At 50.5% G+C, this 27,619-nt stretch overlaps 2 protein-coding genes, 1 long non-coding RNA gene and 1 pseudogene across 4 annotated transcripts in view; 2 read left to right on the plus strand and 2 right to left on the minus strand.

The window, feature by feature from the left end:
• The window catches only part of LOC139353662 (uncharacterized), a 397,947-nt gene that overhangs the window by 48,317 nt on the left and 322,011 nt on the right, over window positions 1-27,619 (minus strand). The gene's annotated exons all lie outside the window — the stretch shown is intronic.
• On the plus strand, window positions 12,550-13,251 carry LOC139353521 (uncharacterized). The gene is made up of 2 exons (XM_070997885.1): window positions 12,550-13,008; window positions 13,076-13,251. Exons 1-2 carry the CDS (start codon window positions 12,598-12,600, stop codon window positions 13,112-13,114), a joined length of 450 nt encoding a protein of 149 aa, XP_070853986.1. The 5' UTR covers window positions 12,550-12,597; the 3' UTR covers window positions 13,115-13,251.
• On the plus strand, window positions 19,484-20,351 carry LOC139353648 (uncharacterized). Its single transcript, XM_070997992.1, has 2 exons — window positions 19,484-20,108; window positions 20,176-20,351. Exons 1-2 carry the CDS (start codon window positions 19,623-19,625, stop codon window positions 20,212-20,214), a joined length of 525 nt encoding a protein of 174 aa, XP_070854093.1. The 5' UTR covers window positions 19,484-19,622; the 3' UTR covers window positions 20,215-20,351.
• On the minus strand, window positions 22,459-27,449 carry LOC139353523 (ELKS/Rab6-interacting/CAST family member 1-like; annotated as a pseudogene).

A 27,619-nucleotide genomic window follows, 5' to 3' on the forward strand; every position in this document is an offset into this window, starting at 1 on the left:
TAGTTGTTACCCGAGGAAAAGGGGAGGACGGTGCAGAATCAGATCTACACCGTAGCCAGCTGGTCACAAAAAAAAAAAAAACAGAAACACGCACCACACCAACAGTTGACTAAAAACAAGAAAAAGAACGGGGCATGCATGGGCCGCACCAGCAACCTGAAATTTAAAGGGGGCTTAATGCAGGAAAGAGAAACGGACATCATAAATACTTACCTGCTGTCCTGGTTGCGAAGCGAATGCGAAGTCCTCTCCGCACCCGCTCTCAAAAGCTGCCAATGTGGAGTCAGATGCTGCCAACAGAGGACGAGTGAAGGGCGAGAGAGGACGAAAGGATGAGATAAAAAGGAGTGAAGGAAATGCAAAAGAAACTTACATACCTATGAAAGTTGCAAAATCACCACGAGCCAGGGAAGGGGGCGCCTCGATAGGCGATCGATTGGCACTGGACGATAGTGCGATCGATGGGCACACGACAATGGAAATATCGGCCAAGGTGGAAATATCGCAAACGAGCAGGTGGCAACGCCGCACCGTCGGTATCGATATGCGAATAAATATCGATCACGCACGAATGGAGTGACCAGGCGGAGGAAACATGGAAAGGAGTGAGACGCAGCAACGAGCACCGAGCTGGGATCGATAGCCCATGAGTATCGATGAAACATCATCGGGAAACATCGGCGCGGGAGATTTAAAGTTGCTACGAGGAGGATGATCAGCGCTGTAGAAGCTCAAGGGAGTTAAGAGCGTCGAGGGAGCATCGAGGGAGCAACGAGGGAGCGCCGCGGGAATCACAATGACTCGAAGGCTAGAACATGCAAGGAAACGCCGGAGAGTAGAAACAAGTTCTAAATGTTTCCCGAAGTAAGGGGGGAATGTGAGGAGTTGAATAACTCCCCACAAATAGAAGCAGCAGCAGATGGCCGGCCGCTTACCAGTTACGCGGCGAATTCGCGTAGTAACGGCGCGGCGAGGAGAGTTTGGAGACTTGGATGGAGAGCGAGAGAGTTTGGAGACCAAGGATGGAGATCGAGAGAGTTTGGAGACCAAGGACGGAGAGCGAGAGAGTTTGAAGACCAAGCATGTTGAACGAGAGAGAATGGAGACTTCGCGGGCAAGGCAAGAGTGCCGTGTGCAAAACAGGATAACGGAACTCCACCGGACTTTGGACTCTCCCGTGAACTTTGGACCGGGAGAGGAAGTGCCACATCTCGGCAGTGGAGCGGCACACAGGCGTGCCACAAGCAGCACGGCAATCAGCGGAGTGGCAGCAGTGGGCGGAGCATCTATTGGAAGCGGTACGTGAAGGACAAGTGGGTCAACCAGGAGGCACGGACTTTGGACCCAGAGTGGAGAGATCCTTTTTTTTTTTTCACTTTATTCAAATTTTATTTCGGCCGCTCCTCGATCACTCTCGTGCCCGCCAGCCCCAACCGGACGCGGAACGCGCGCCCCTCTCTCCATACGCGCACGCTGCGCCTGCCGCCCAGGATGCGAGCCTCCTGTACCACCGGTGCCTCCGCGATCCCTTCGGACCACGCATGCTCCGCGATCTCTCGCCATCGCTGGCCCTCCGGCGCCGACACCGTCCGCGACAATTTCGGCCGTGTCACCACCTCGGACACTTCGGGCGCCCAGTGCTGCCGCTGGAGCGGAGGACGGCCGTTTTCCACGGGCTCAGGCCAGGGTCCTCGCTCCAGAGGCTCCGCGGTTACTGTCGCGCTCCCGGTAGGCATTGGCGTCGATGGCCCTGTCCTTGGCGTTGTTGGTCCGGTGCTCGGTGTCGGTGGTGCCCACTCCGGTCTGCCACGGGTCCTGGGATCCAGCGGGCTCACCCGGGGACCACTTTCTTCCCAGATTCGGGGCTCCTCCGTCGCTGCCGTCTCCGGCTAGGTCCAGACAACCGTCTGCTGTCGCCACCTAACTCATTCGGCCACGAACGTCCGGGTGCCGGTATGTCCGTCCGGATGTGTTGCTGCTGCGGTGGTGGCTGCTGCTGTGGTGGTGGCTGCTGCTGTGGTGGCTGCTGCTGCGGTGGCTGCTGCTGCGGTGGTGGCTGCTCGCGTTCGAGCTGCTGCCGCTGTGGTGGCTGCTGCTGCGGTGGTGGCTGCTCGCGCTCGAGCTGCTGCTGCTGTGGTGGCTGCTTCTGCGGTGGTGGCTGCTCGAACCTCGGCGTGGGCGGTCGTGCTGGCGTCCACTGTGGTGACCCCTCGTACCGCGGTGTGGGCGGTATTTAGGGCAGCCACCGCGGAGGTGAGGACGCCCAGTCGTCTGCCACTTCTTGCGGCGGGATGCAGGGCTCGGGCGCATACCTCGGCGTGGGTGGGTACCCCGGGTTTTCCCACAGCTGCTGCTCCTCCTCCTCGGCCATCCGCAGTTGGGCCTGCCACTCCGGCGACTCCTCCATCTCCTTTCACCGCCGCTCCTCACTCCGCCTTCGCGCCACGCACTTTCGTCGAAACTCCCACGTAGCCGCTACCACAGCCTCGGCATGGCTACTGGGAGCCAGCTGGTCCTGGGGCGGCTCTTCGCTAGCCCACTCCACCTCCGCCTCGCCAGTCGGGATGCGTCCGTCGGCCCGGTTGACCGCTTTGGGAAACCGCCATCGCCGTTGCTCCACCCGCGGGTCCTCCACCAACTCGACGTCGCTGTCGGAGCTGATGACCGGCTCGGGGACGCCCCGCCCGGAGATCCGCCGCGAGGTTCGGGTAGGCCGGGCTGTCGACCATCCTTGCCCCGGGCTAGATCCTCCGGACGGCTGGTGGGCAGCCATCATTTTGCGCGCTTCGCTCCTGGTTATGCGAGTGCTCATGATGCTCGTCGATTTTGATTGTTCAGCTGGAGCCTGGGCTCCCTTTAACGACACCTCGGTTCCGAGCCTTCCTCTTTGCTCAATCCCGCTATTTCCATCGGCCTCTCCTTCTTACTACCCAGATCTACGGTACAGCTCTCTGCTCTGTGCCGTCTTCCCCCTTCCTTCAGCAGACTTTTGATGCGTGTTTTTTCTTTTCCTCCGATCAGTCCCAATCGAGACCTTAGACGCTCTGGTTCGCTCCCTTTGTGTTCTTCCTTAAAAATTTGTTCGTAGTATCCTTTGGGAATCCTTGCAGGTATCCTTGGACTCTTTCCGTAGTACCCTTTGGGAATCCTTGGACGTATCCTTTGACTCCTTTCGTAGTATCCTTTGGGCATCCTTGGGGGTATCCTTGGACTCCTTTCGTAGTACCCTTGGGCATCCTTGGAGGTATCCTTGGGATCCTTTCGTAGAGTCCTTTGGTCATCCTTGGAGGTATCCTTGGACTCCCTTCGTAGTATCCTTTGGCCATCCTTGGACGTATCCTTGGACTCCTTTCGTAGTATCCTTTGGGCATCCTTGGAGGTATCCTTGGGATCCTTTCATAGTATCCTTTGGTCATCCTTTGAGGTATCCTTGGACTCCTTTCGTAGTACCTTTTGGGAATCTTTGGACGTATCCTTGGGATCCTTTCGTAGTATCCTTTGGGCATCCTTGGGGGTATCCTTGGACTTTCAATGTTGTTTTGCGTCTGTTGTGGTTGCTTGCTGTGGCCGCTCTCTTGTGTTTTCCGTTTGTAGCTGTTTCAGCTCGCTTACGTGGATGGTCCGCTCTTTCTTTGTGTTTATGTGTCGTATTTTGCAGATTACTGGTGACGCAAAACCTATGACTTGGTAAGGTCCCTCGTATCTAGAGGCCAATTTTGCTGCGAACCCATCGGTCACTTTTGATAAGTGGTGTTCCTTGGCCCACACGACGTCACCCACCTCTGGCGTCCATTGCCTCCTCCTTAGGTTATAATGCCTAGCCTGGTCCTGGGATGCTTTCTCCAGGTTCCGCCTTACAATCTCGAAGATTTCCCTGAGTTTGTTTGCTTTCTCTTCCGGGGTCTCTGTCGGTCGTCCGTTCCCTACGGTTTCTCTGTCGTGTAGGGCGCTCGGTAGTCTTGGTTCCCTGCCTTGGGTAATGAACGACGGTGTGTAACCTGTGGATTCTGAAACGCACGTGTTTACTGCCAGCATGATTTCTGGCCATTTTTCGTCCCAGTCTCTTTGGTTCTGTCCTGCGAACTGCGCTATCATTGTTTTCACCGTCCTATGTGAACTGTTGCTTGGCTCCCATTTCGGCCAGGAAACTCTTGAAAGTTTTGCTGGTAAACTGGACTCCGTTGTCCGTTATGACTATTTTGGGGACCCCATACCTCGCGATTATACGTTCTTTAAAAGCTTTCTTTAGGGACTCGGCCGTCGCGCTTCGCAGCGGCACCAACTCAGTCCACTTGGAGAACCGGTCTATCAATACCAGCAGTATTTGGTTACCGTGCTTCGAACGCGGCAGGGGTCCGCAAAGTCCGCACATACCGTAGCCCATGGTTCCTCTGGCACCTGCGTAAGCGTTTTCCCTGCCATTTGCATCTGATTCGGCTTGAATCTCATGCATGTCTCTCATCCTCGCACGTGGGCTCGGGCGTCCCTGTGCATTCCTGGCCAGTAGTACCGGGCTGCCAGACGTGCTATTGTCTTTCGGCTTCCTACATGGCCAGCCGCCGGTGAGTCGTGGTTGTCCTTCAGCACCGTTTCCCGTAGAGCTTTCGGGACGCACATCATCCATGTTGCAACATCTTCGCTGCCCGCTCTATGAGGTATATTCCTGTACAGGGTGTTACCCTCCATCACGTAGTCCGGATACTTTTGCGGCTGTGTCCTTATCTTTTCGCGCATTTCCAGAATCCAGCTGCATGCTGCAGAAGCTTCCGCCGCCGACGTCTCCTTGATCCCTCGAAACGTTTCCGGCAGTGGCTGCCTTGACAAAGCGTCTGCCACCACGTTGAGTTGCCCTTTCCTGTACGCTATTTCGAAGTCGTACTGCTGCAACTCCAGGGCCCATCTGGCGATCCTCCCTGAAGGGCTCTCTATGCTGTTGAGCCACTTCAGCGCCATGTGGTCGGTTACTACTTTAAAGTGGTAACCTTCCAGATACGGTTTGAGCTTTCGGATTGCCCAGACGATTGCCAAGCCTTCGAGGAGCGAGATTGCTACGTCGAGACGTTCGGGATTGGGATACCAGGAATCTCCGAATTGAGACGCAGGTAGCTGAGATCCAGAGGGCTTCACGCGGCTAGGTCAAGGCGGTCGATTAACCCTGTCCACAAAGTCCTGGCGTTACGCCTGGAAAGAGTATACCAAGCCAGAAGGGAGAGCGGTCGATCGGTACGGTCTCGAGCGGAATTATCCAGGAGAGCCCTACGGATTCGACTTGCGAGGTCCCGGAGCGGCGTGCCCGAACCCCGAGTATAACAAGCCAGAAGGGAGAGCGGTCGATCGGTACGGTCTCGAGTGGAATTATCCAGGAGAGCCCTACGGATTCGACTTGGGAGGTCCCGGAGCGGCGTGCCCGAACCCCGAGTACCAAAAGCCACGCGGAAACGTCCCGGACAAAAGGCAAAAGGGTGAGGCTAGGGTGGAACGTTCGTTTACACTAGGCGTGGAAGCGAAGTAAGGCGCGAGGCAGCTTCCTGGCGTTCCGCCTTGACAGTCCGCGCGGGCTGAGCAGAAACCCCAGTGGGACCATCCGGGACAGAGCAAGGGTCAGGCGGCGGTGTGTCGAAAGGAGCGATCCTGGAGAGCGCAGCTTCTGTTCACCCTAGTCTGAGAATGGTGACGCTTCCCTAAGCCCGTACGGCCGATACCCCTCGCGAGTCCGAGTCGGTACCAGCAGTCACCAAGTCACGCGTGAGAAGCGATCAGCGAGCGAGCGTCTTCAGGGAGCTGCGAGGCTCTTCAGGGAGCGGCGAGGATCTTCAGGGAGCTGCGAGTATCTTCGGGGAGCTACAGGACAGGAGCACCGAGTCATCAAGGCGAGAGGTCGTCGAGTCAATCAGGACCGTCGGAAGCACCGAAGGTCACAAGCAACGAGTCCAGGCCAACCAAGCGACTAAGACACTTGTAATAATATACCCGCAATAAACCCAATACGAACCCGTGAATTCTGTGCTTCCTCAATGAGCTACTGGGCGGTCACGTTATAAATTTAATTAATATAAATTTGGTGGGACCAACACACAACGATAAGTGCAGCGCCGCACAGGAGCAAGCGAGAGAGGACATGCGATCGAGGAGGAAAACAACCCCCGAAAATTGGCACGCGCCAAGGGAAGAGCGAGAGAAAAGGAGTACCGAAACTTCGACAAGTGGAAAAAACCCAGAGCAGCCGAAAACTTGAACAAAACGCGGCGGCAAAGCTTAACTAGCTCTCTTTTGGAAAAGGCGTTGCACGGGATCAGAAGTGCGAGGAGTCATTTTTGCAAAGGCGGTGCACGTGATCAGAAACAGGAGCTCTCTTTTGGAAAAGGAGGTGCACGGGATCAGAAGTGCGAGGAGTCATTTTTGCAAAGTCGGTGCACGGGATCAGAAACAGGTCTCTCTTTTGGAAAACGCGGCGCACCGGACCAGAAGTGCGAGCAGTTCACTTTTGGAAAACGCAGCGCACCGGACCAGAAGTGCGAGCAGGTGACTTTTGGAAAACGCGGCGCACCGGACCAGGAGTGCGAGAAGCAGGGGACTCTTGCGAAGGCGGCGCACGGGATGAGAAGTGCGATCAGAGCAAATTTATGTGGACAACAGGAGTCTTTTGCATTCGGGCTGATGCCAAGTGACCCAGGAAGGCGTTTACCTAGACGACCTCGAGGAGAGTGTGCCGGCCCAGGACCAGCGGCGGAGCACCCGGAGTCACGCGTGTGTGTGTGCGTGAGAGCGAGACGGGTGAGTGAGTGGAGTGAACCGCGTTTTGGCCAGCGAGAGTCCCGTGCAATGAGAAATTTCTTGAAGGCCTCGATGCGGTTTCGCCCAGAGTAGGCTAGAATTTATAAACCATGACCTAACCTAACCCGTTAATTGCGAGCACTGAGAAAAAAAACATGAACCAAGAATGTAAATAAAGAATATTTTCTTACATATCTGAACACATGTTGTTGCCATGTTGTTCTTTTTCCCTTTGACTACTTTGATTTCTGATTTGATTTCCGAGCTGACTACACCGAGAGAAAGGGGTGGACCCAACTTTAGGAAACCCGTTGCTCATTAATTAAATAAAAATATTTCTCAGATATTAAAAATACTACGCACTGCCACACCCTCTTTCCAAAGGAACTTCGGGAAATATTTTTTTAAAAGGAAAATTTATTCTTCTTCTTTTATCACTGCCGGCTGTATTGAGCCAACTCGCGCCCGACTACACTGGGAAAACAAAATAAAGTAGAAACTCGAGTTACAAATGAATCAATAAAAATACCCCAATAAAAGTATTTCTCGCCTGATTTTAATGCAACTCGTAGGGAAAAAAAATCCAATCAAGCTGGCCACACATAAATATGAATATTTCCAGACAAATGCCTAGATTTTAGGCCATAAATTCTGCCCTAGGGAAAAGTTGTCCCCATAATCGATCCCCTCTCTCTCGGCCTTCTCGTAGCGAATGCTATGAGCCAGGCCCAAATGCGCGTTACCGCTGACGCTTTTCACTCTGCTACAGACACCAAATAAACTGTTTCTCTCACTCCGTACCCCGGTGGCTGGCACTCTACATCTCACGCCAGCCAACCGATTTTCGTCTTAGACCTTTTTGTCCCATATCTTTACAAATATTTTCGGAAAAGAGACCCTGGCGGGACTGAGTATATCCCAGCCTACGAGACTTCTTTACAGAATGGAGCCCGAACAGGGACATGGGGTTTACGAAAATTTTAGACGACCTAAATATGGCCTAAATACCCATCTGTGTACAGAGTTTGAAAATTTTCGGTTCAGTCACTTAGAAGCGAAATTTTTAAGACGGAACGTAAGGAGAGTCATATATCGAGGGACACAAAAATTTCTAAGGCAGGAAACAGGAAAATATATATATATTCAAAAATATACCAACGCATCGAACATAACATCAGAAAAAAAAACTTAGAATTTAAGCAGAGCACATGGCATTCGGGAGAACTTATACAAAAGTATACCCACACACAGCGAGAAATTTCTAACGCACGCAGACACACATACATGTATTTCTAAGCAGAGCAAAGTACATAACCTAAAATCAGAGATTCTTTGTTCCAAGCTCACGTGGCCAGCAAATCAAGTGAGGACGAAACACATACAGGCAGATAATCGGAAAGAGAGAGAGAGCGAGAGCCCTCTAGACTACCCAACTCAGGTCACGAGAGTTTCGAAAGAACGAGGTAGGGAAAAGCTAACGTATACTCCCTACAGCGCAGCCATTTTGTTTTTTTCGTTTTCACTCTCATCGTCGTCCCTCTCACACGAGCAGGAGTCGATCAAGTACAGGCAACGGGATCACATCGTTGGGGGCTTCTCATATAACCATCGCCGAGTCAACACGTGCATCGGCAGCTCTCAAAAACATCGTCGTGGAAAAATTTAAAACTACATCGTCGTCGAACAAAATTTAATCACCGTCGAGAAAATTTAGGAATTAAATCGTCGTTTGACATCGGATTGTGGTCACCATCGTTGCACTGAATTCACTGAATTCTTGGTGACAAATAAAATAAAATTTTCAATGAAGATTTTAACCAGTTCGAACATCGTTTGACCCTCGTCCAAGAATTTCTCTCGTCCTATCGAAACTTTTCCTGTCGTTTGCCAGTTAACTATTATTTCACAGCAATATGGGGGCGCGTTGGATTTCGTATCTCCGGAAGCGGGAATTTGAGGCGATTCTGAAGGAGTTTTCCTTGGAAGCAACCGGAACAGTTGAGGAAATGAGGAGCCGGCTGTCTGCTTTTAATAATCGGGACGACCACGTGCTGGAGATAGCCGAGCGGCTACAGGATTGCGAAGCGGAAATTACAGCCGCCCTAACGGATAGGAAGCAGCGTTCACCGACTCCGAACCCACACCCACCGGGTCCAACACAGCTTCAGGTGCCAGCACTGGAAGGCCCCTCGGCCTCGGCCGCCGATGTAGTCGGAGACACGGAGATCCATCCGGTCAAGCGGGATATTTTTCCCAGGAAATCAGAGATGTCCGCAGCCACGCTAGCGGAAAAGCTGAAGAATTGGGGAATCACTTTTGACGGGACCACGGACCCCATAACCTTCATCCAACACCTCGAGGAACGAGCCACCGCACACGAAGTTGACGTGGAGAAGATGCCGCAGGCCATCCCTGGTCTTTTGACGGATACAGCTGAGCACTGGTTTCGGACAAGCCAGCTGCTAGGAAAATCTTGGACGAAATTCAAGAAGGCGTTTCTTGACTTCTTTCTGCCACCCAGGTACTTTCAGCGACTCGAGGGTGAGATCCGCACCAGAGATCAGCGACGGGGAGAGACTTTCAAACAATACCTAGTCAACATCAGACTCATGATGCACAGAGCGGGGTATAATGCGGAGCAGGAGTTGGACCGGATCTATGAAAATCTCCAACCGGAGTACCAGATGTACGCAAGGAGGCACGACTTCACCACTTTGGAGCAACTTACCACTTTAGCGGTAAACTACGAGGTCACCCGCGATCGGAGCACAGGAAGCCATGCCAGAATGTTGGCCGAACCACAACCAGAGCCTAGAAGGAACGAGTACGAGATCTCAGCGTATGCAGGAGCATCACCAATAGGTCAACAGAATTTCACACGACCGGCCAGACGACCACCCACCCCAGCCACAGTTTTACAATCAGTTCCTCGAGTGGGGAACAGGTCAATGGTGCCGAACTTCAGTCTTGCTTGCAGGAATTGTGCCCAGGAGGGTAACCGTTTAGCTACATGTCGCAATCCCATAGTCCTGTTTTGTTGGGATTGTGGTCGCAGAGGAGTACGCACTCTCGAGTGTTGCCGTCGTACCCAGCCGGGAAACGAGAGGAGTCTTCCCCGGAATTAGGAGAAATCTTACAGGTTCAGTCGAGCAGAATTATCGCGCAGGTGCAAATCGAGGGTCAGGAGTTTAACGCTACCATAGACACCGGAGCTAGCAGAAGCTTCGTGAGCGAACGAGTTGTTCAACGTGTAGGGACGCCACATAACGTACGGTCGGTACACACTCATGTCAGCCTGGCGGAAGGCTCACGCAAGGAGATAACCAAGTCTCTGGTAGTTTTCCCTTCGTTCATGGAAGACGTACTATTGGGCATGGGCATGTCTGCCACTCTCCAATGCGGCCGCGCTTCGCTGCAGCTGTACCCTCTCCTAATAAGCAGCCCCACTAACGACTTAGCTATGCCTCCTCTCTTGACAAATGCGTTCACTCCAGCAAACAACGATCCAGATAACGAGGTGCAAACCACCCCGACCAGCAGTATTTTAGGGTCTCGAGACGACAACGCCGTGCGAAATAATCCATTTCGACGGAATCATGCTACTGTTTCAGCGGAACCAGTAGAGGAAGGGCGAGCGCCTTCCCCAGTCAGACCAGGATACACGCCTGACACTGGAGTAGCACTAGCCGCAATCACCGCAAACGCCGAGCAAGAAGAATTAGAACCCTGGGTAAACAAATTCCTACAGGAGGAATTGGCCAAATTCGAAGGATTGACGGGAGTGTCAAATATCGCTGAGCATACGATCACGATGCGAGATGATAAGCCCATCAAACAGAGGTATTTTCCTAAGAATCCCGCGATGCAGAGGATTATCGATGAGCAGATCGACGAACTGCTACGCAACGACTGTATAGAGCCTTCTCGGAGCCCCCACAGTGCCCCTATTGTACTCGTGGGCAAGAAATCTGGAGAGATGCGACTATGTGTAGATTTTCGACAACTAAATGCCCATTCTATTCCAGATGCATACCCGCTGCCAAGGATAACACACATCTGGGAGCGTCTGCGCCATGCCAAGTACATATCGACGCTCGATTTGAAGAGCGGATATTGGCAAATCCCTGTAGCCGAGTCCAGCCGCGAGTGCACAGCATTTACAGTCCCCGGGAGGGGCTTGTACCACTGGAAAGTGATGCCGTTTGGCCTCCACTCAGCACCAGCCCCATTCCATCGGGCGCTCGACAGCGTCATAGGACCGGACATGGAGCCCAACGCGTTTGCGTATTTGGATGACATCATCATCATCGGCCGCACTCTGGAGGAGCATGTGCAGCATCTACAAGAAGTATTTCGACGGCTACGAAAGGCGAACCTTCGTCTCAACGCGAAGAAATGCAGTTTCTTTAAGCGCAGCCTGGTGTACTTGGGACACGTCATCAGTGAGGAGGGAATTCACACGGATCCCGACAAGATTTCGGCAGTACGGCGACTGAGTCCGCCCACCACATGCAAGGAGTTGAGGAGATGTCTAGGGATTGCGTCATGGTACAGGAGATTTGTACACAACTTTGCCAGCGTAGTGCAGCCCATGTCTTTGCTACTCAAGAAAGGAAAGAAATGGCAACGGGAGCAGGAGCAGCAAGATGCGTTCGAGGAACTCAAAAGAAAACTCACGGAGGCGCCGGTTCTCGCCTGCTCCGACTTCAACGAGAAGTTCGTGTTGCAAACAGACGCCAGCGACATCGGCCTAGGAGCAGTTTTAACGCAGAAAATCCAGGGAGAAGAACGAGTCAACGAGAACGCATTCGCCAGCAGACGCCTCATCGCCGCCGAGGAGAACTACTCCGCCACAGAAAAGGAGTGTCTGGCTATCATATGGGCCATCAGGAAACTCAGATGCTACTTGGAAGGTTATCGATTTGAGGTGATAACGGACCACCTCGCCTTGAAGTGGCTCAACTCGATTGATAATCCCACCGGCCGCATAGCGCGCTGGGCGTTTGAACTGCAGCAGTACCAGTTTGACGTCACCTATCGACGCGGGAGCCAGAACATTGTTGCAGATGCACTTTCTCGACAGCCTTTGGAAGTACTTCAGATGATCCAGGAGGATAAGCCGGGATGCACATGGTACCAGCGGATGCTGAAACTTGTTCAGGACAGGCCTGAAGATTACCCGGACTACGCGTACGAGAACCAACAGCTCTATCGGCATATCGGATCCCGACCTGACGACGAAGACTCCGTGCCCTGGAAACTGTGCGTAGCCAAGGAACACCGACAGCGAGTACTGTCGGAATGCCATGACCAGCCGACGGCAGGACATCTCGGAATGAGGAAGACAACCACCCGCATCGCCCAGAGATATTACTGGCCAGGTCTTTTCCGCGATATTGCCAGGTATGTCCGCAAGTGTGACACTTGCCAACGGTTCAAAGTCAGCCAAACCAAACCGGCGGGTAAAATGTTCACCAGACAGATTAACGAGCCGTTCGATACTGTCTGCGCCGATTTTATTGGCCCCTTCCGCGATCCAAGAGTGGGAATACGATGCTGCTCGTATTCTTCGACGCCTTTTCGAAATGGGTTGAGGTGGTCCCCTTGAGAAAAGCTGCTTCGGCGCATCTCGAAAAATCCTTTCGGGAGAGGATTTTGAATCACTTTGGTATTCCCCGAACATTTGTCTGCGATAATGGGACACAGTTTACGAGTCGTTCATTCATAGCCTTCTGCAAGCAGGCGGGAATGGAGATCCAACATACAGCATCTTATACTCCGCAGCAGAACCCGACAGATAGGGCCAATCGCACCATTAAAACGATGGTCGCCCAGTATATCGAGGACAAGCAGACGACGTGGGACGAACTTCTGCCCGAACTGAATCTGGCAATTAATAGCAGCATCTCAGAATCAACCGGATTCAGTCCAGCGTTCATCGTCCAAGGCAGAGAGCCACGACTCCCAGGAGCCTTGTATGATGAAGTGACTCCAGGACCAAGCCAAGCGCCACGTTCACCCGAAGCGAAAGCGGAATTGCTACGGGACATTTTCAAGGTAGTACAGGAGAACACTCAGAGAGCTTCGTTGGAGCAGCGGAAGCATTACGATCTCAGGCGACGTGCGTGGAGACCGACCATAGGATCGCTGGTCTTCGTAAAACAGCATCATTTGTCCAGGGCAGCGGATAACTTTGCCGCTAAGCTAGCACCCAAGTACGAGGGCCCGTACAAAGTAAAGTAAAAACCCAGTTAGTAATCGTTAAAACAAAGCACTAATACCCTTTTGTTCTCCCCTACAGACATGGCGTCGGACAACCCGTCACACCTGTGGCGCATGACAACACGCAAGCCACGGCCACCCACATTTCTCAACGCCCCCCGAAGTAGGAGGGGAATGTGAGGAGTCGTTTGACCCCTCACAAATAGCGCCACCAACATCGCCAGCGCCAACAGCATCGGCCGCCAGCGCCAACAACATCGCCCGCCAGCGCCAACAACATCGCCAGCTAGCAGCTACAACATCGCCAGCGCCAACAGCATCGGCCGCCAGCGCCAACAACAACGCCAGCTAGCAGCTACATCGCCAGCGCCAACAGCAAACAAAACCCTCGCGAATAATTTTGTAAAAAAAAACATTGCACAGTGCATTTAATATATAAGCTTAGCCAATAATCATAAGATTTGTAGTTATATTGATACACAATAATTATTTTAGCTCAGCCTAAGCGATAGGTTCTGTTTACCTTTTCCCCCTCCGTTCTCACATCAGCAGTAGCCACACACACACACACACACCAGGAGAGTAACGAAATATTCACCACGATAAGTGCAGCGCCGCACAGGAGCAAGCGAGAGAGGACATGCGATCGAGGAGGAAAACAACCCCCGAAAATTGGCACGCGCCAAGGGAAGAGCGAGAGAAAAGGAGTACCGAAACTTCGACAAGTGGAAAAAACCCAGAGCAGCCGAAAACTTGAACAAAACGCGGCGGCAAAGCTTGACTAGCTCTCTTTTGGAAAAGGCGGTGCACGGGATCAGAAGTGCTAGGAGTCATTTTTGCAAAGGCGGTGCACGGGATCAGAAACAGGAGCTCTCTTTTGGAAAAGGCGGTGCACGGGATCAGAAGTGCGAGGAGTCATTTTTGCAAAGGCGGTGCACGGGATCAGAATCAGGTCTCTCTTTTGGAAAACGCGGCGCACCGGACCAGAAGTGCGAGCAGTTCACTTTTGGACTTTTGGAAAACGCGGCGCACCGGACCAGAAGTGCGAGAAGCAGGGGACTCTTGCAAAGGCGGCGCAATGGATCAGAAGTGCGAGCAGAGCATATTTATGTGGACAACAGGAGTCTTTTGCCTTCGGGCTGATGCCAAGTGACCCAGGAAGGAGTTTACCTAGACGACCTCGAGGAGAGTGTGCCTGCCCAGGACCAGCGGCGGAGCACCCGGAGTCACGCGTGTGTGTGTGCGTGAGAGCGTGAGAGTCCCGTGCAATGAGAAATTTCTCGAAGGCCTCGATGCGGTTTCGCCCAGAGTAGGCTAGAATTTATAAACCATGACCTAACCTAACCCGTTAATTGCGAGCACTGAGAAAAAAAAACATGAACCAAGAATTTAAACAAAGAATATTTTCTTACATATCTGAACACAAAATTTGCCGCTGCCATGTTGTTATTTTTCCCTTTGACTACTTTGATTTCCGATTTGATTTCCGAGCTGACTACACCGAGAGGAAGGGGTGGACCCAACTTTAGGAAACCCGTTGCTCATTAATTAAATAAAAATATTTCTCAGATATTAAAAATACTACGCACTGCCACACCCTCTTTCCAAAGGAACTTCGGGAAATATTTTTTTAAAAGGAAAATTTATTCTTCTTCTTTTATCACTGCCGGCTGTATTGAGCCAACTCGCGCCCGACTACACTGGGAAAACAAAATAAAGTAGAAACTCGAGTTACAAATGAATCAATAAAAATACCCCAATAAAAGTATTTCTCGCCTGATTTTAATGCAACTCGTAGGGGAAAAAAATCCAAACAAGCTGGCCACGGATAAATATGAATATTTCCAGACAAATGCCTAGATTTTAGGCCATAAATTCTGCCCTAGGGAAAAGTTGTCCCCATAATCGATCCCCTCTCTCTCGGCCTTCTCGTAGCGAATGCTATGAGCCAGGCCCAAATGCGCGTTACCGCTGACGCTTTTCACTCTGCTACAGACACCGAATAAACTGTTTCTCTCACTCCGTACCCCGGTGGCTGGCACTCTACATCTCACGCCAGCCAACCGATTTTCGTCTTAGACCTTTTTGTCCCATATCTTTACAAAGCCTACGAGACTTCTTTACAGAATGGAGCCCGAACAGGGACATGGGTTTTACGAAAATTTTAGACGACCTAAATATGGCCTAAATACCCATCTGTGTACAGAGTTTGAAAATTTTCGGTTCAGTCACTTAGAAGCGAAATTTTTAAGTCGGAACGTAAGGAGAGTCATATATCGAGGGACACAAAAATTTCTAGGGCAGGAAACAGGAAAATATATATATATTCAAAAATATACCAGCGCATCGAACATAACCTCAGAAAAAAAAACTTAGAATTTAAGCAGAGCACATGGCATTCGGGAGAACTTATACAAAAGTATACCCACACACAGCGAGAAATTTCTAACGCACGCAGACACACATACATGTATTTCTAAGCAGAGCAAAGTACATAACCTAAAATCAGAGATTCTTTGTTCCAAGCTCACGTGGCCAGCAAATCAAGTGAGGACGAAACACATACAGGCAGATAATCGGAAAGAGAGAGAGAGCGAGAGCCCTCTAGGCTAGCCAACTCAGGTCACGAGAGTTTCGAAAGAACGAGGTAGGGAAAAGCTAACGTATACTCCCTACAGCGCAGCCATTTTGTTTTTTTCGTTTTCACTCTCATCGTCGTCCCTCTCACACGAGCAGGAGTCGATCAAGTACAGGCAACGGGATCACATCGTTGGGGGCTTCTCATATAACCATCGCCGAGTCAACACGTGCATCGGCAGCTCTCAAAAACATCGTCGTGGAAAAATTTAAAACTACATCGTCGTCGAACAAAATTTAATCACCGTCGAGAAAATTTAGGAATTAAATCGTCGTTTGACATCGGATTGTGGTCACCATCGTTGCACGTGGGAATTCAGTGAATTCTTGGTGACAAATAAAATAAAATTTTCAATGAAGATTTTAACCAGTTCGAACATCGTTTGACCCTCGTCCAAGAATTTCTCTCGTCCTATCGAAACTTTTCCTGTCGTTTGCCAGTTAACTATTATTTCACAGCAATATGGGGGCGCGTTGGATTTCGTATCTCCGGAAGCGGGAATTTGAGGCGATTCTGAAGGAGTTTTCCTTGGAAGCAACCGGAACAGTTGAGGAAATGAGGAGCCGGCTGTCTGCTTTTAATAATCGGGACGACCACGTGCTGGAGATAGCCGAGCGGCTACAGGATTGCGAAGCGGAAATTACAGCCGCCCTAACGGATAGGAAGCAGCGTTCACCGACTCCGAACCCACACCCACCGGGTCCAACACAGCTTCAGGTGCCAGCACTGGAAGGCCGTGGTGCCGCCGATGTAGTCGGAGACACGGAGATCCATCCGGTCAAGCGGGATATTTTTCCCAGGAAATCAGAGATGTCCGCAGCCACGCTAGCGGAAAAGCTGAAGAATTGGGGAATCACTTTTGACGGGACCACGGACCCCATAACCTTCATCCAACACCTCGAGGAACGAGCCACCGCACACGAAGTTGACGTGGAGAAGATGCCGCAGGCCTTCCCTGGTCTTTTGACGGATACAGCTGAGCACTGGTTTCGGACAAGCCAGCTGCTAGGAAAATCTTGGACGAACTTCAAGAAGGCGTTTCTTGACTTCTTTCTGCCACCCAGGTACTTTCAGCGACTCGAGGATGAGATCCGCACCAGAGATCAGCGACGGGGAGAGACTTTCAAACAATACCTAGTCAACATCAGACTCATGATGCACAGAGCGGGGTATAATGCGGAGCAGGAGTTGGACCGGATCTATGAAAATCTCCAACCGGAGTACCAGATGTACGCAAGGAGGCACGACTTCACCACTTTGGAGCAACTTACCACTTTAGCGGTAAACTACGAGGTCACCCGCGATCGGAGCACAGGAAGCCATGCCAGAATGTTGGCCGAACCACAACCAGCGCCTAGAAGGAACGAGTACGAGATCCCAGCGTATGCAGGAGCATCACCAATAGGTCAACAGAATTTCACACGACCGGCCAGACGACCACCCACCCCAGCCACAGTTTTACAATCAGTTCCTCGAGTGGGGAACAGGTCAATGGTGCCGAACTTCAGTCTTGCTTGCAGGAATTGTGCCCAGGAGGGTCACCGTTTAGCTACATGTCGCAATCCCATAGTCCTCTTTTGTTGGGATTGTGGTCGCAGAGGAGTACGCACTCTCGAGTGTTGCCGTCGTACCCAGCCGGGCATGTCTGCCACTCTCCAATGCGGCCGCGCTTCGCTGCAGCTGTACCCTCTCCTAATAAGCAGCCCCACTAACGACTTAGCTATGCCTCCTCTCTTGACAAATGCGTTCACTCCAGCAAACAACGATCCAGATAACGAGGTGCAAACCACCCCGACCAGCAGTATTTTAGGGTCTCGAGACGACAACGCCGTGCGAAATAATCCATTTCGACGGAATCATGCTACTGTTTCAGCGGAACCAGTAGAGGAAGGGCGAGCGCCTTCCCCAGTCAGACCAGGATACACGCCTGACACTGGAGTAGCACTAGCCGCAATCACCGCAAACGCCGAGCAAGAAGAATTAGAACCCTGGGTAAACAAATTCCTACAGGAGGAATTGGCCAAATTCGAAGGATTGACGGGAGTGTCAAATATCGCTGAGCATACGATCACGATGCGAGATGATAAGCCCATCAAACAGAGGTATTTTCCTAAGAATCCCGCGATGCAGAGGATTATCGATGAGCAGATCGACGAACTGCTACGCAACGACTGTATAGAGCCTTCTCGGAGCCCCCACAGTGCCCCTATTGTACTCGTGGGCAAGAAATCTGGAGAGATGCGACTATGTGTAGATTTTCGACAACTAAATGCCCATTCTATTCCAGATGCATACCCGCTGCCAAGGATAACACACATCTGGGAGCGTCTGCGCCATGCCAAGTACATATCGACGCTCGATTTGAAGAGCGGATATTGGCAAATCCCTGTAGCCGAGTCCAGCCGCGAGTGCACAGCATTTACAGTCCCCGGGAGGGGCTTGTACCACTGGAAAGTGATGCCGTTTGGCCTCCACTCAGCACCAGCCCCATTCCATCGGGCGCTCGACAGCGTCATAGGACCGGACATGGAGCCCAACGCGTTTGCGTATTTGGATGACATCATCATCATCGGCCGCACTCTGGAGGAGCATGTGCAGCATCTACAAGAAGTATTTCGACGGCTACGAAAGGCGAACCTTCGTCTCAACGCGAAGAAATGCAGTTTCTTTAAGCGCAGCCTGGTGTACTTGGGACACGTCATCAGTGAGGAGGGAATTCACACGGATCCCGACAAGATTTCGGCAGTACGGCGACTGAGTCCGCCCACCACATGCAAGGAGTTGAGGAGATGTCTAGGGATTGCGTCATGGTACAGGAGATTTGTACCCAACTTTGCCAGCGTAGTGCAGCCCATGTCTTAGCTACTCAAGAAAGGAAAGAAATGGCAACGGGAGCAGGAGCAGCAAGATGCGTTCGAGGAACTCAAAAGAAAACTCACGGAGGCGCCGGTTCTCGCCTGCTCCGACTTCAACGAGAAGTTCGTGTTGCAAACAGACGCCAGCGACATCGGCCTAGGAGCAGTTTTAACGCAGAAAATCCAGGGAGAAGAACGAGTCAACGAGAACGCATTCGCCAGCAGACGCCTCATCGCCGCCGAGGAGAACTACTCCGCCACAGAAAAGGAGTGTCTGGCTATCATATGGGCCATCAGGAAACTCAGATGCTACTTGGAAGGTTATCGATTTGAGGTGATAACGGACCACCTCGCCTTGAAGTGGCTCAACTCGATTGATAATCCCACCGGCCGCATAGCGCGCTGGGCGTTTGAACTGCAGCAGTACCAGTTTGACGTCACCTATCGACGCGGGAGCCAGAACATTGTTGCAGATGCACTTTCTCGACAGCCTTTGGAAGTACTTCAGATGATCCAGGAGGATAAGCCGGGATGCACATGGTACCAGCGGATGCTGAAACTTGTTCAGGACAGGCCTGAAGATTACCCGGACTACGCGTACGAGAACCAACAGCTCTATCGGCATATCGGATCCCGACCTGACGACGAAGACTCCGTGCCCTGGAAACTGTGCGTAGCCAAGGAACACCGACAGCGAGTACTGTCGGAATGCCATGACCAGCCGACGGCAGGACATCTCGGAATCAGGAAGACAACCACCCGCATCGCCCAGAGATATTACTGGCCAGGTATGTCCGCAAGTGTGACACTTGCCAACGGTTCAAAGTCAGCCAAACCAAACCGGCGGGTAAAATGTTCACCAGACAGATTAACGAGCCGTTCGATACTGTCTGCGCCGATTTTATTGGCCCCTTCCGCGATCCAAGAGTGGGAATACGATGCTGCTCGTATTCTTCGACGCCTTTTCGAAATGGGTTGAGTTGGTCCCCTTGAGAAAAGCTACTTCGGCGCATCTCGAAAAATCCTTTCGGGAGAGGATTTTGAATCACTTTGGTATTCCCCGAACATTTGTCTGCGATAATGGGACACAGTTTACGAGTCGTTCATTCAAAGCCTTCTGCAAGCAGGCGGGAATGGAGATCCAACATACAGCACCTTATACTCCGCAGCAGAACCCGACAGATAGGGCCAATCGCACCATTAAAACGATGGTCGCCCAGTATATCGAGGACAAGCAGACGACGTGGGACGAACTTCTGCCCGAACTGAATCTGGCAATTAATAGCAGCATCTCAGAATCAACCGGATTCAGTCCAGCGTTCATCGTCCAAGGCAGAGAGCCACGACTCCCAGGAGCCTTGTATGATGAAGTGACTCCAGGACCAAGCCAAGCGCCACGTTCACCCGAAGCGAAAGCGGAATTGCTACGGGACATTTTCAAGGTAGTACAGGAGAACACTCAGAGAGCTTCGTTGGAGCAGCGGAAGCATTACGATCTCAGGCGACGTGCGTGGAGACCGACCATAGGATCGCTGGTCTTCGTAAAACAGCATCATTTGTCCAGGGCAGCGGATAACTTTGCCGCTAAGCTAGCACCCAAGTACGAGGGCCCGTACAAAGTAAAGTAAAAACCCAGTTAATAATCGTTAAAACAAAGCACTAATACCCTTTTGTTCTCCCCTACAGACATGGCGTCGGACAACCCGTCACACCTGTGGCGCATGACAACACGCAAGCCACGGCCACCCACATTTCTCAACGCCCCCCGAAGTAGGAGGGGAATGTGAGGAGTCGTTTGACCCCTCACAAATAGCGCCACCAACATCGCCAGCGCCAACAGCATCGGCCGCCAGCGCCAACAACATCGCCCGCCAGCGCCAACAACATCGCCAGCTAGCAGCTACAACATCGCCAGCGCCAACAGCATCGGCCGCCAGCGCCAACAACAACGCCAGCTAGCAGCTACATCGCCAGCGCCAACAGCAAACAAAACCCTCGCGAATAATTTTGTAAAAAAAAACATTGCACAGTGCATTTAATATATAAGCTTAGCCAATAATCATAAGATTTGTAGTTATATTGATACACAATAATTATTTTAGCTCAGCCTAAGCGATAGGTTCTGTTTACCTTTTCCCCCTCCGTTCTCACATCAGCAGTAGCCACACACACACACACACACCAGGAGAGTAACGAAATATTCACCACGATAAGTGCAGCGCCGCACAGGAGCAAGCGAGAGAGGACATGCGATCGAGGAGGAAAACAACCCCCGAAAATTGGCACGCGCCAAGGGAAGAGCGAGAGAAAAGGAGTACCGAAACTTCGACAAGTGGAAAAAACCCAGAGCAGCCGAAAACTTGAACAAAACGCGGCGGCAAAGCTTGACTAGCTCTCTTTTGGAAAAGGCGGTGCACGGGATCAGAAGAGCGAGGAGTCATTTTTGCAAAGGCGGTGCACGGGATCAGAAACAGGTCTCTCTTTTGGAAAACGCGGCGCACCGGACCAGAAGTGCGAGCAGTTCACTTTTGGACTTTTGGAAAACGCGGCGCACCGGACCAGAAGTGCGAGAAGCAGGGGACTCTTGCAAAGGCGGCGCACGGGATCAGAAGTGCGAGCAGAGCATATTTATGTGGACAACAGGAGTCTTTTGCCTTCGGGCTGATGCCAAGTGACCCAGGAAGGAGTTTACCTAGACGACCTCGAGGAGAGTGTGCCTGCCCAGGACCAGCGGCGGAGCACCCGGAGTCACGCGTGTGTGTGTGCGTGAGAGCGTGAGAGTCCCGTGCAATGAGAAATTTCTCGAAGGCCTCGATGCGGTTTCGCCCAGAGTAGGCTAGAATTTATAAACCATGACCTAACCTAACCCGTTAATTGCGAGCACTGAGAAAAAAAAAACATGAACCAAGAATTTAAACAAAGAATATTTTCTTACATATCTGAACACATGTTGTTGCCATGTTGTTCTTTTTCCCTTTGACTACTTTGATTTCTGATTTAATTTCCGAGCTGACTACACCGAGAGAAAGGGGTGGACCCAACTTTAGGAAACCTGTTGCTCATTAATTAAATAAAAATATTTCTCAGACCCTCTTTCCAAAGGAACTTCGGGAAATATTTTTTTAAAAGGAAAATTTATTCTTCTTCTATCACTGCCGGCTGTATTGAGCCAACTCGCGCCCGACTACACTGGGAAAACAAAATAAAGTAGAAACTCGAGTTACAAATGAATCAATAAAAATACCCCAATAAATGTATTTCTCGCCTGATTTTAATGCAACTCGTAGGGAAAAAAATCCAATCAAGCTGGCCACGCATAAATATGAATATTTCCAGACAAATGCCTAGATTTTAGGCCATAAATTCTGCCCTAGGGAAAAGTTGTCCCCATAATCGATCCCCTCTCTCTCGGCCTTCTCGTAGCGAATGCTATGAGCCAGGCCCAAATGCGCGTTACCGCTGACGCTTTTCACTCTGCTACAGACACCGAATAAACTGTTTCTCTCACTCCGTACCCCGGTGGCTGGCACTCTACATCTCACGCCAGCCAACCGATTTTCGTATTAGACCTTTTTGTCCCATATCCTTACGAATATTTTCGGTAAAGAGACCCTGGCGGGACTGAGTATATCCCAGCCTACGAGACTTCTTTACAACTTTCAATGTTGTTTTGCGTCTGTTGTGTTTGCTTGCTGTGGCCGCTCGCTTGTGTTTTCCGTTTGTTGCTGTTTTTTGAATATAAAATAAACGACGCGCCGAAAGTAACTGTTATTTGTTCCCCGTGCCCCGTGTTTTTTTTCGCGTCTAGTAGTCCTTGTGCCCGTCGAACGGAAGTGTCAAACTCACCAGTGCTAGTCGCCCCAGTTGTGCAGTCAGTAGGACCACAAGTTTCCACATTTCCACACACGACAGGCCTGCTTGCTTCTCTCTCTGCCCGGCAAACAAACATTTAGTGAATATTTTCTACACTTTTTGTTCGGTCGTGTTTTTTTTATTTTGCTAAAGTCACGTTGTGCCATCGGTATTGTTTTCGTTTCGGTTTTCGGGGAACAGTGCCGTTGTTCGTCTTGGGGGTCTAGTGACCTTGCGCGACCCGCACCATGGACCTGCGCAGCTGGCGTAAGGTCCTTATCCAGTAGGTCATCGAGTGTCGCTTCACCGAACACAACTTCATCACACTGGAGCAGTCGGACATCGATGCCTTCTTCTCGATCTACGTGCAAAAGGCCCAGGTGGCGCCGGTAGAGGAGGAGAACGCGCTGCCGGCCCAGCCTGGGGAGCACCGCTCCCCCCTGCAGAACTTCCTCCGAGATCATTATCCAGAGTTCAGTGCCCACATAGATGGCCGTGGCCAACTTGTGACCGCGGACTACGTGTATGTCTACACACTGCTCCTGCATTACTCATGCGTGAAGCAGCCCAGCGTGTTTATCCACAGCATCTGCAAGAAGCTGCCGGAGCTAGTGCAGACCTGCATCGCAAACTTCTTCGGCCAGACGTTGGAGCAACAGCTGACGCGCCAATTTCTCCGCCAGTCTATGAACAATGTGGCTGTGATTTACCGCCAGGGCGTCCAGATCAGCCCCAGTCGTCCGAGCTGCAGCACCATGAGTCCCGAACTGACCATTGACACCACACCGGACACATCCTCGTCCACATCCGCATCGCCTCAGCCGCCGAGCAGCACGCCACAGATCCGTCATCCAGCGCCTCCAAATGTCCGCCAACGAAATGCTAGCAGCGCACCCGGGAGCTGCACGGTGTTCGCGCCCAGCTGGAGGTGGTGTCCTACGAGAAGACCATGCTCGAGGAGCAGCAAACGGAGAAGGAGGACCTGATCATAGAAATGCTGGACAACACTGATGGGGCCAGAGGGTCAGGCTCGATGCTGTGCTTCTCGACGAAGCAAGCCACACTCTCGCTTAGCTCCAGCAAGATAGCGTTCTGCTTCTGCAGCTCTTCCCTCAGCTCGGCGTTCTCGTGCTCCTTCTCGCGCAGCTGCTTGTCGACCACAGAGCTGTCCAGATTCTCGGGCGTGGTGTTCGGGGACAGGGAACAGTAGAGCAAATCCGAGGACGCATTTAGAACCTCACGTCGGTTGTGTAACTCCTCGCGCGCTTCCTGTAGACAACGATCCAGCTCCTGCTTGTCGCGCTTCAGGCTGGATTCCTCCAGGCGCTGTTCCAGCTATTCAAGAAGAAAAACAAAAAAAATATAAATATATATTTATGGAATTTTGGGTAGGTATTATGTAGGTACTTTGAATTTATATTTCCTAAACAGCGCCCTTTTTCGCCAATATTAATTTTAGAATTATGTACCTAGTAGCTTTAATTTAATTAAATAATTAACAACCATTAAATATGAATTCAAAAATATTAATTTAACAAATAAAATTCCCTCTCAATACCAAAAGTGTGTACAGTTCCGACCCAAAGGTGACTAGTTTTTCGCTGATATTCACACAAAATTCGCCGGATTTAGTTCTTTTGTGTAATGCCCCCATAAAATCAGACAGGTAGCATACCTGCTCGACAAGCTCGGATTTTTCGGCGCGCAAATCCTGTAGCTTATCGTTAGTCTCGGCTATAATGGCCTCCTTTTGGCTGCTTTCCTTCATCAGGCTTCGCTTCAACTGAAATGAGGAAAGTTTTATTATTGGTTTATGGCACCAAGTACCTGTGACCATCTGGTGGTCTACTACCTACATGATCGAACTCATTTAGCACGTTGTCGGCATTCTCATTATTCTGGACGGCGTTCTTGAGCTTGGCCAGTTGACTCTTGGCCATCATGTTCTCTGTAATGGGAAAAAACGATAAAATATGTTACTATCATATTTAACTACTATCAGAGGGATGTAAGCCACACGATCTATGAGGCATTCTTACCTTTGTTTAGCGTTTTAATCAGATCCTCCTCCGCTTGCTGCCCTTCGAGCATGGTCTTCTCGTAGGACACCACCTCCAGCTGGGCGCGAACACCGCGCAGCTCCCGGGTGCGCTGCTCCAGCAGCTCGGTTCTGGGTGTGAGCGGAGCGGACATTAGAGGCGCTGAATTTTGTGTGAATATCAGCGAAAAACTAGTCACCTTTGGGTCGGAACTGTACACACTTTGGGTATTGAGAGGGAATTTTATTTGTTAAATTAATATTTTTGAATTCATATTTAATGGTTATTAATCATGTTAAGCTACTAGGTACATAATTCTAAAATTAATATTGGCGAAAAAGGGCGCCGTTTAGGAAATCTAAATTCAAAGTACCTACATAATACCTACCCAAAATTCCATAAATATATATTTATATTTTTTTTGTTTTTCTTCTTGAATAGCTTTAAACGTCCGGGAACAAACTACTCGCGTGCGTGGACAGAATCCGGGAGCTGGAACAGCGCCTGGAGGAATCCAGCCTGTTTGTATCTTCCAGAGAAGATACAATCAGCTCCCTGAAGCGCGACAAGCAGGAGCTGGATCGTTGTCTACAGGAAGCGCGCGAGGAGTTACACAACCGACGTGAGGTTCTAAATGCGTCCTCGGATTTGCTCAACTGTTCCCTGTCCCCGAACACCACGCCCGAGAATCTGGACAGCTCTGTGGTCGACAAGCAGCTGCGCGAGAAGGAGCACGAGAACGCCGAGCTGAGGGAAGAGCTGCAGAAGCAGAACGCTATCTTGCTGGAGATAAGCGAGAGTGTGGCTTGCTTCGCACAGCATCGAGCCTCTGGCCCCATCAGTGTTGTCCAGCATTTCTATGATCAGGTCCTCCTTCTTCGTTTGCTGCTCCTCGAGCATGGTCTTCTCGTAGGACACCACCTCCAGCTGGGCGCGAACACCGTGCAGCTCCCGGGTGCGCTGCTAGAATTTCGTTGGCGGACATTTGGAGGCGCTGGCGATCGCGATGATCAGCTCGGCGGCTGAGGCGATGCGGATGTGGACGAGGATGTGCCCGGTGTGGTGTCAATGGTTAGCTCGAGACTCATGGTGCTGCAGCTCGGACGACTGGGGCTGATCTGGACGCCCTGGCGGTAAACCACAGCCACATTGTTCATAGACTGGCGGAGAAATTGGCGCGTCAGCTGTTGCTCCAATGTCTGGCCGAAGAAGTTTGCGATGCAAGTCTGCACTAGCTCAGGCAGCTTCTTGCAGATGCTGTGGATGAACACGCTGGGCTGCTTCACGCACGAGTAATGCAGGAGCAGTGTTTAGACGTACACGTAGTCCGCGGTCACAAGTTGTCCACGGCCATCTATGTGGGCACTGAACTCTGGATAATGATCTGCGTTGGAATAAAAATGGGTCTCATTATTTGGCTAGTTTTAAGCAACAAGTTAGGGGAGAAAAATCCTTGGAAAATCCCAAAACCTTTTCGAGGCGCCAAGGGAACTAGCTTAAAAGAGGACTTGAGAAGTGTACATACCCTTGCATGTCCTATAGTAATCTAAGGTTTCACTAAAATTGTATAAAATGGCCATTAATCCTTGAATAATCCTACTATTTCAACTAGTTTATTGACAATAAAGTGAAGTAAAGTAAAATGGAAGAAAGAAAATCCTTTGAAAATCCCAAAATAAGAAAATAACTAAATTAAAAAGGGGAATTTGATATGTACATATCTAAAAAGAATTTATATTCCCTTGTATTTATAATCACAATTCAATATTTGACTAAATAGGAATAAAATAAACATTTGCCCTTGAATAATACTTATATTTCAACTAGTTTTATTGAAATTAAAAAAAATTGCTCATATAATCAGTTCTATAAGTTAAATATCAAGTCGGTTAGGGTCTATACAAAGTCTTCCTTTTCCCCATGAATGTTCCTATATCCAAAACATTTTTTTCTTATCTAGATATGAGGTAATACACCCTGACAGTACTGAAATAATATACAATGACCATTAGTCCTTGAATATTTCCACTTGTTCTGTTTACAGCAAAGTGAAATTCTCATATAATCAGTTCTTTAACAATCGACTCTGGTAGGTGCCTATGTTTTTTCTATATGAAAGTTCCTATATCGAAGGTGTCTTGGAATGTAGACTCATGACATTTGGGCAACCATGACTTTGAAAAAATAGTATCCCCTATAGTATAGTATAGTATTGAAAAAATAGTATAGTATAGTAGTAAAATAGATGAAGGATGACAACCCTGTTTTTCAGGAGACATGACATGCAAAATTATTTCGGGCTGGAAATGCAAAATACCCGAACTCACCTCGGAGGAAGTTCTGCAGAGGCGAGCGGTGCTCCCCGGGCTGGGTCGGCAGCGCGTTCTCCTCCTCCACCGGCGCCACCTGGGCCTTTTGCACGTAGATCGAGAAGAAGGCATCGATGTCCGACTGCTCCAGCGTGATGAAGTTGTGTTCGGTGAAGCGACACTCGATGACCTGTGTCGGGAAATCGCGTAAGTGGATGGCATCGGGAAGACCTGCGAAGATCCCAGGATCTCTACTACTTACCCACTGGATAAGGACCTTACGCCAGCTGCGCAGGTCCATGGTGCGGGTCGCGCAAGGTCACTAGACCCCCGACGAACAACGGCACTGTTCCCCGAAAACCGAACCGAAAACAATACTGATGGCACAACGTGACTTTAGCAAAATAAAAAAAACACGACCGAACAAAAAGTGTAGAAAATATTCAATAAATGTTTGTGTTTGCCGGGCAGCGAGAGCAGAATACACGTCTGTCCTGTGTGGAAATGTGGAAGCCTGTGCTCCTACTGACTGCACAACTGGGGCGACTAGCACTGGTGAGTTTGACACTTCCGTTCGACGGGCACAAGGACTACTAGACGCGAAAAAAAAATACACGGGGCACGGGGTACAAATAACATTTACTTTCGGCGCGTCGTTTATATTATATTCAAAAGCCGACGCTAGGGATGGGAGAAATGTATCAAAATCGATACTTTTCGTATAAAAATAAATATTTATATCGTGATATTTTTCAACTGACTTATCGCTGTTATCGCTATCAGCAACGTAAGTGACGGAAACGTAAGTGCGTAAATACAAATAAATATTTATGTCCTTCAAATTAGCGTCGGCCTGTTAGCAATGGCCGTCAAATTAGCGTCGGCCTGTTAGCGACGAAAGTGGAACGGTGGAATTTGGAACATGGGGGC

The sequence above is a fragment of the Drosophila suzukii genome, chromosome Y (assembly GCF_043229965.1).
Source record: "Drosophila suzukii chromosome Y, CBGP_Dsuzu_IsoJpt1.0, whole genome shotgun sequence".
Classification (NCBI taxonomy): Eukaryota; Metazoa; Arthropoda; class Insecta; order Diptera; family Drosophilidae; genus Drosophila; species Drosophila suzukii.

Bases quoted from the DNA above. Each gene is read 5' to 3' on its own strand.
- LOC139353521 (XM_070997885.1), top strand. From the start codon at position 12,598: ATGGTCGCCCAGTATATCGAGGACAAGCAGACGACGTGGGACGAACTT. The intron at 13,009-13,075 runs GTAAAGTAAAAA...TCTCCCCTACAG, and splicing joins AGTACGAGGGCCCGTACAAA to ACATGGCGTCGGACAACCCG.
- LOC139353648 (XM_070997992.1), top strand. From the start codon at position 19,623: ATGGAGATCCAACATACAGCACCTTATACTCCGCAGCAGAACCCGACA. The intron at 20,109-20,175 runs GTAAAGTAAAAA...TCTCCCCTACAG, and splicing joins AGTACGAGGGCCCGTACAAA to ACATGGCGTCGGACAACCCG.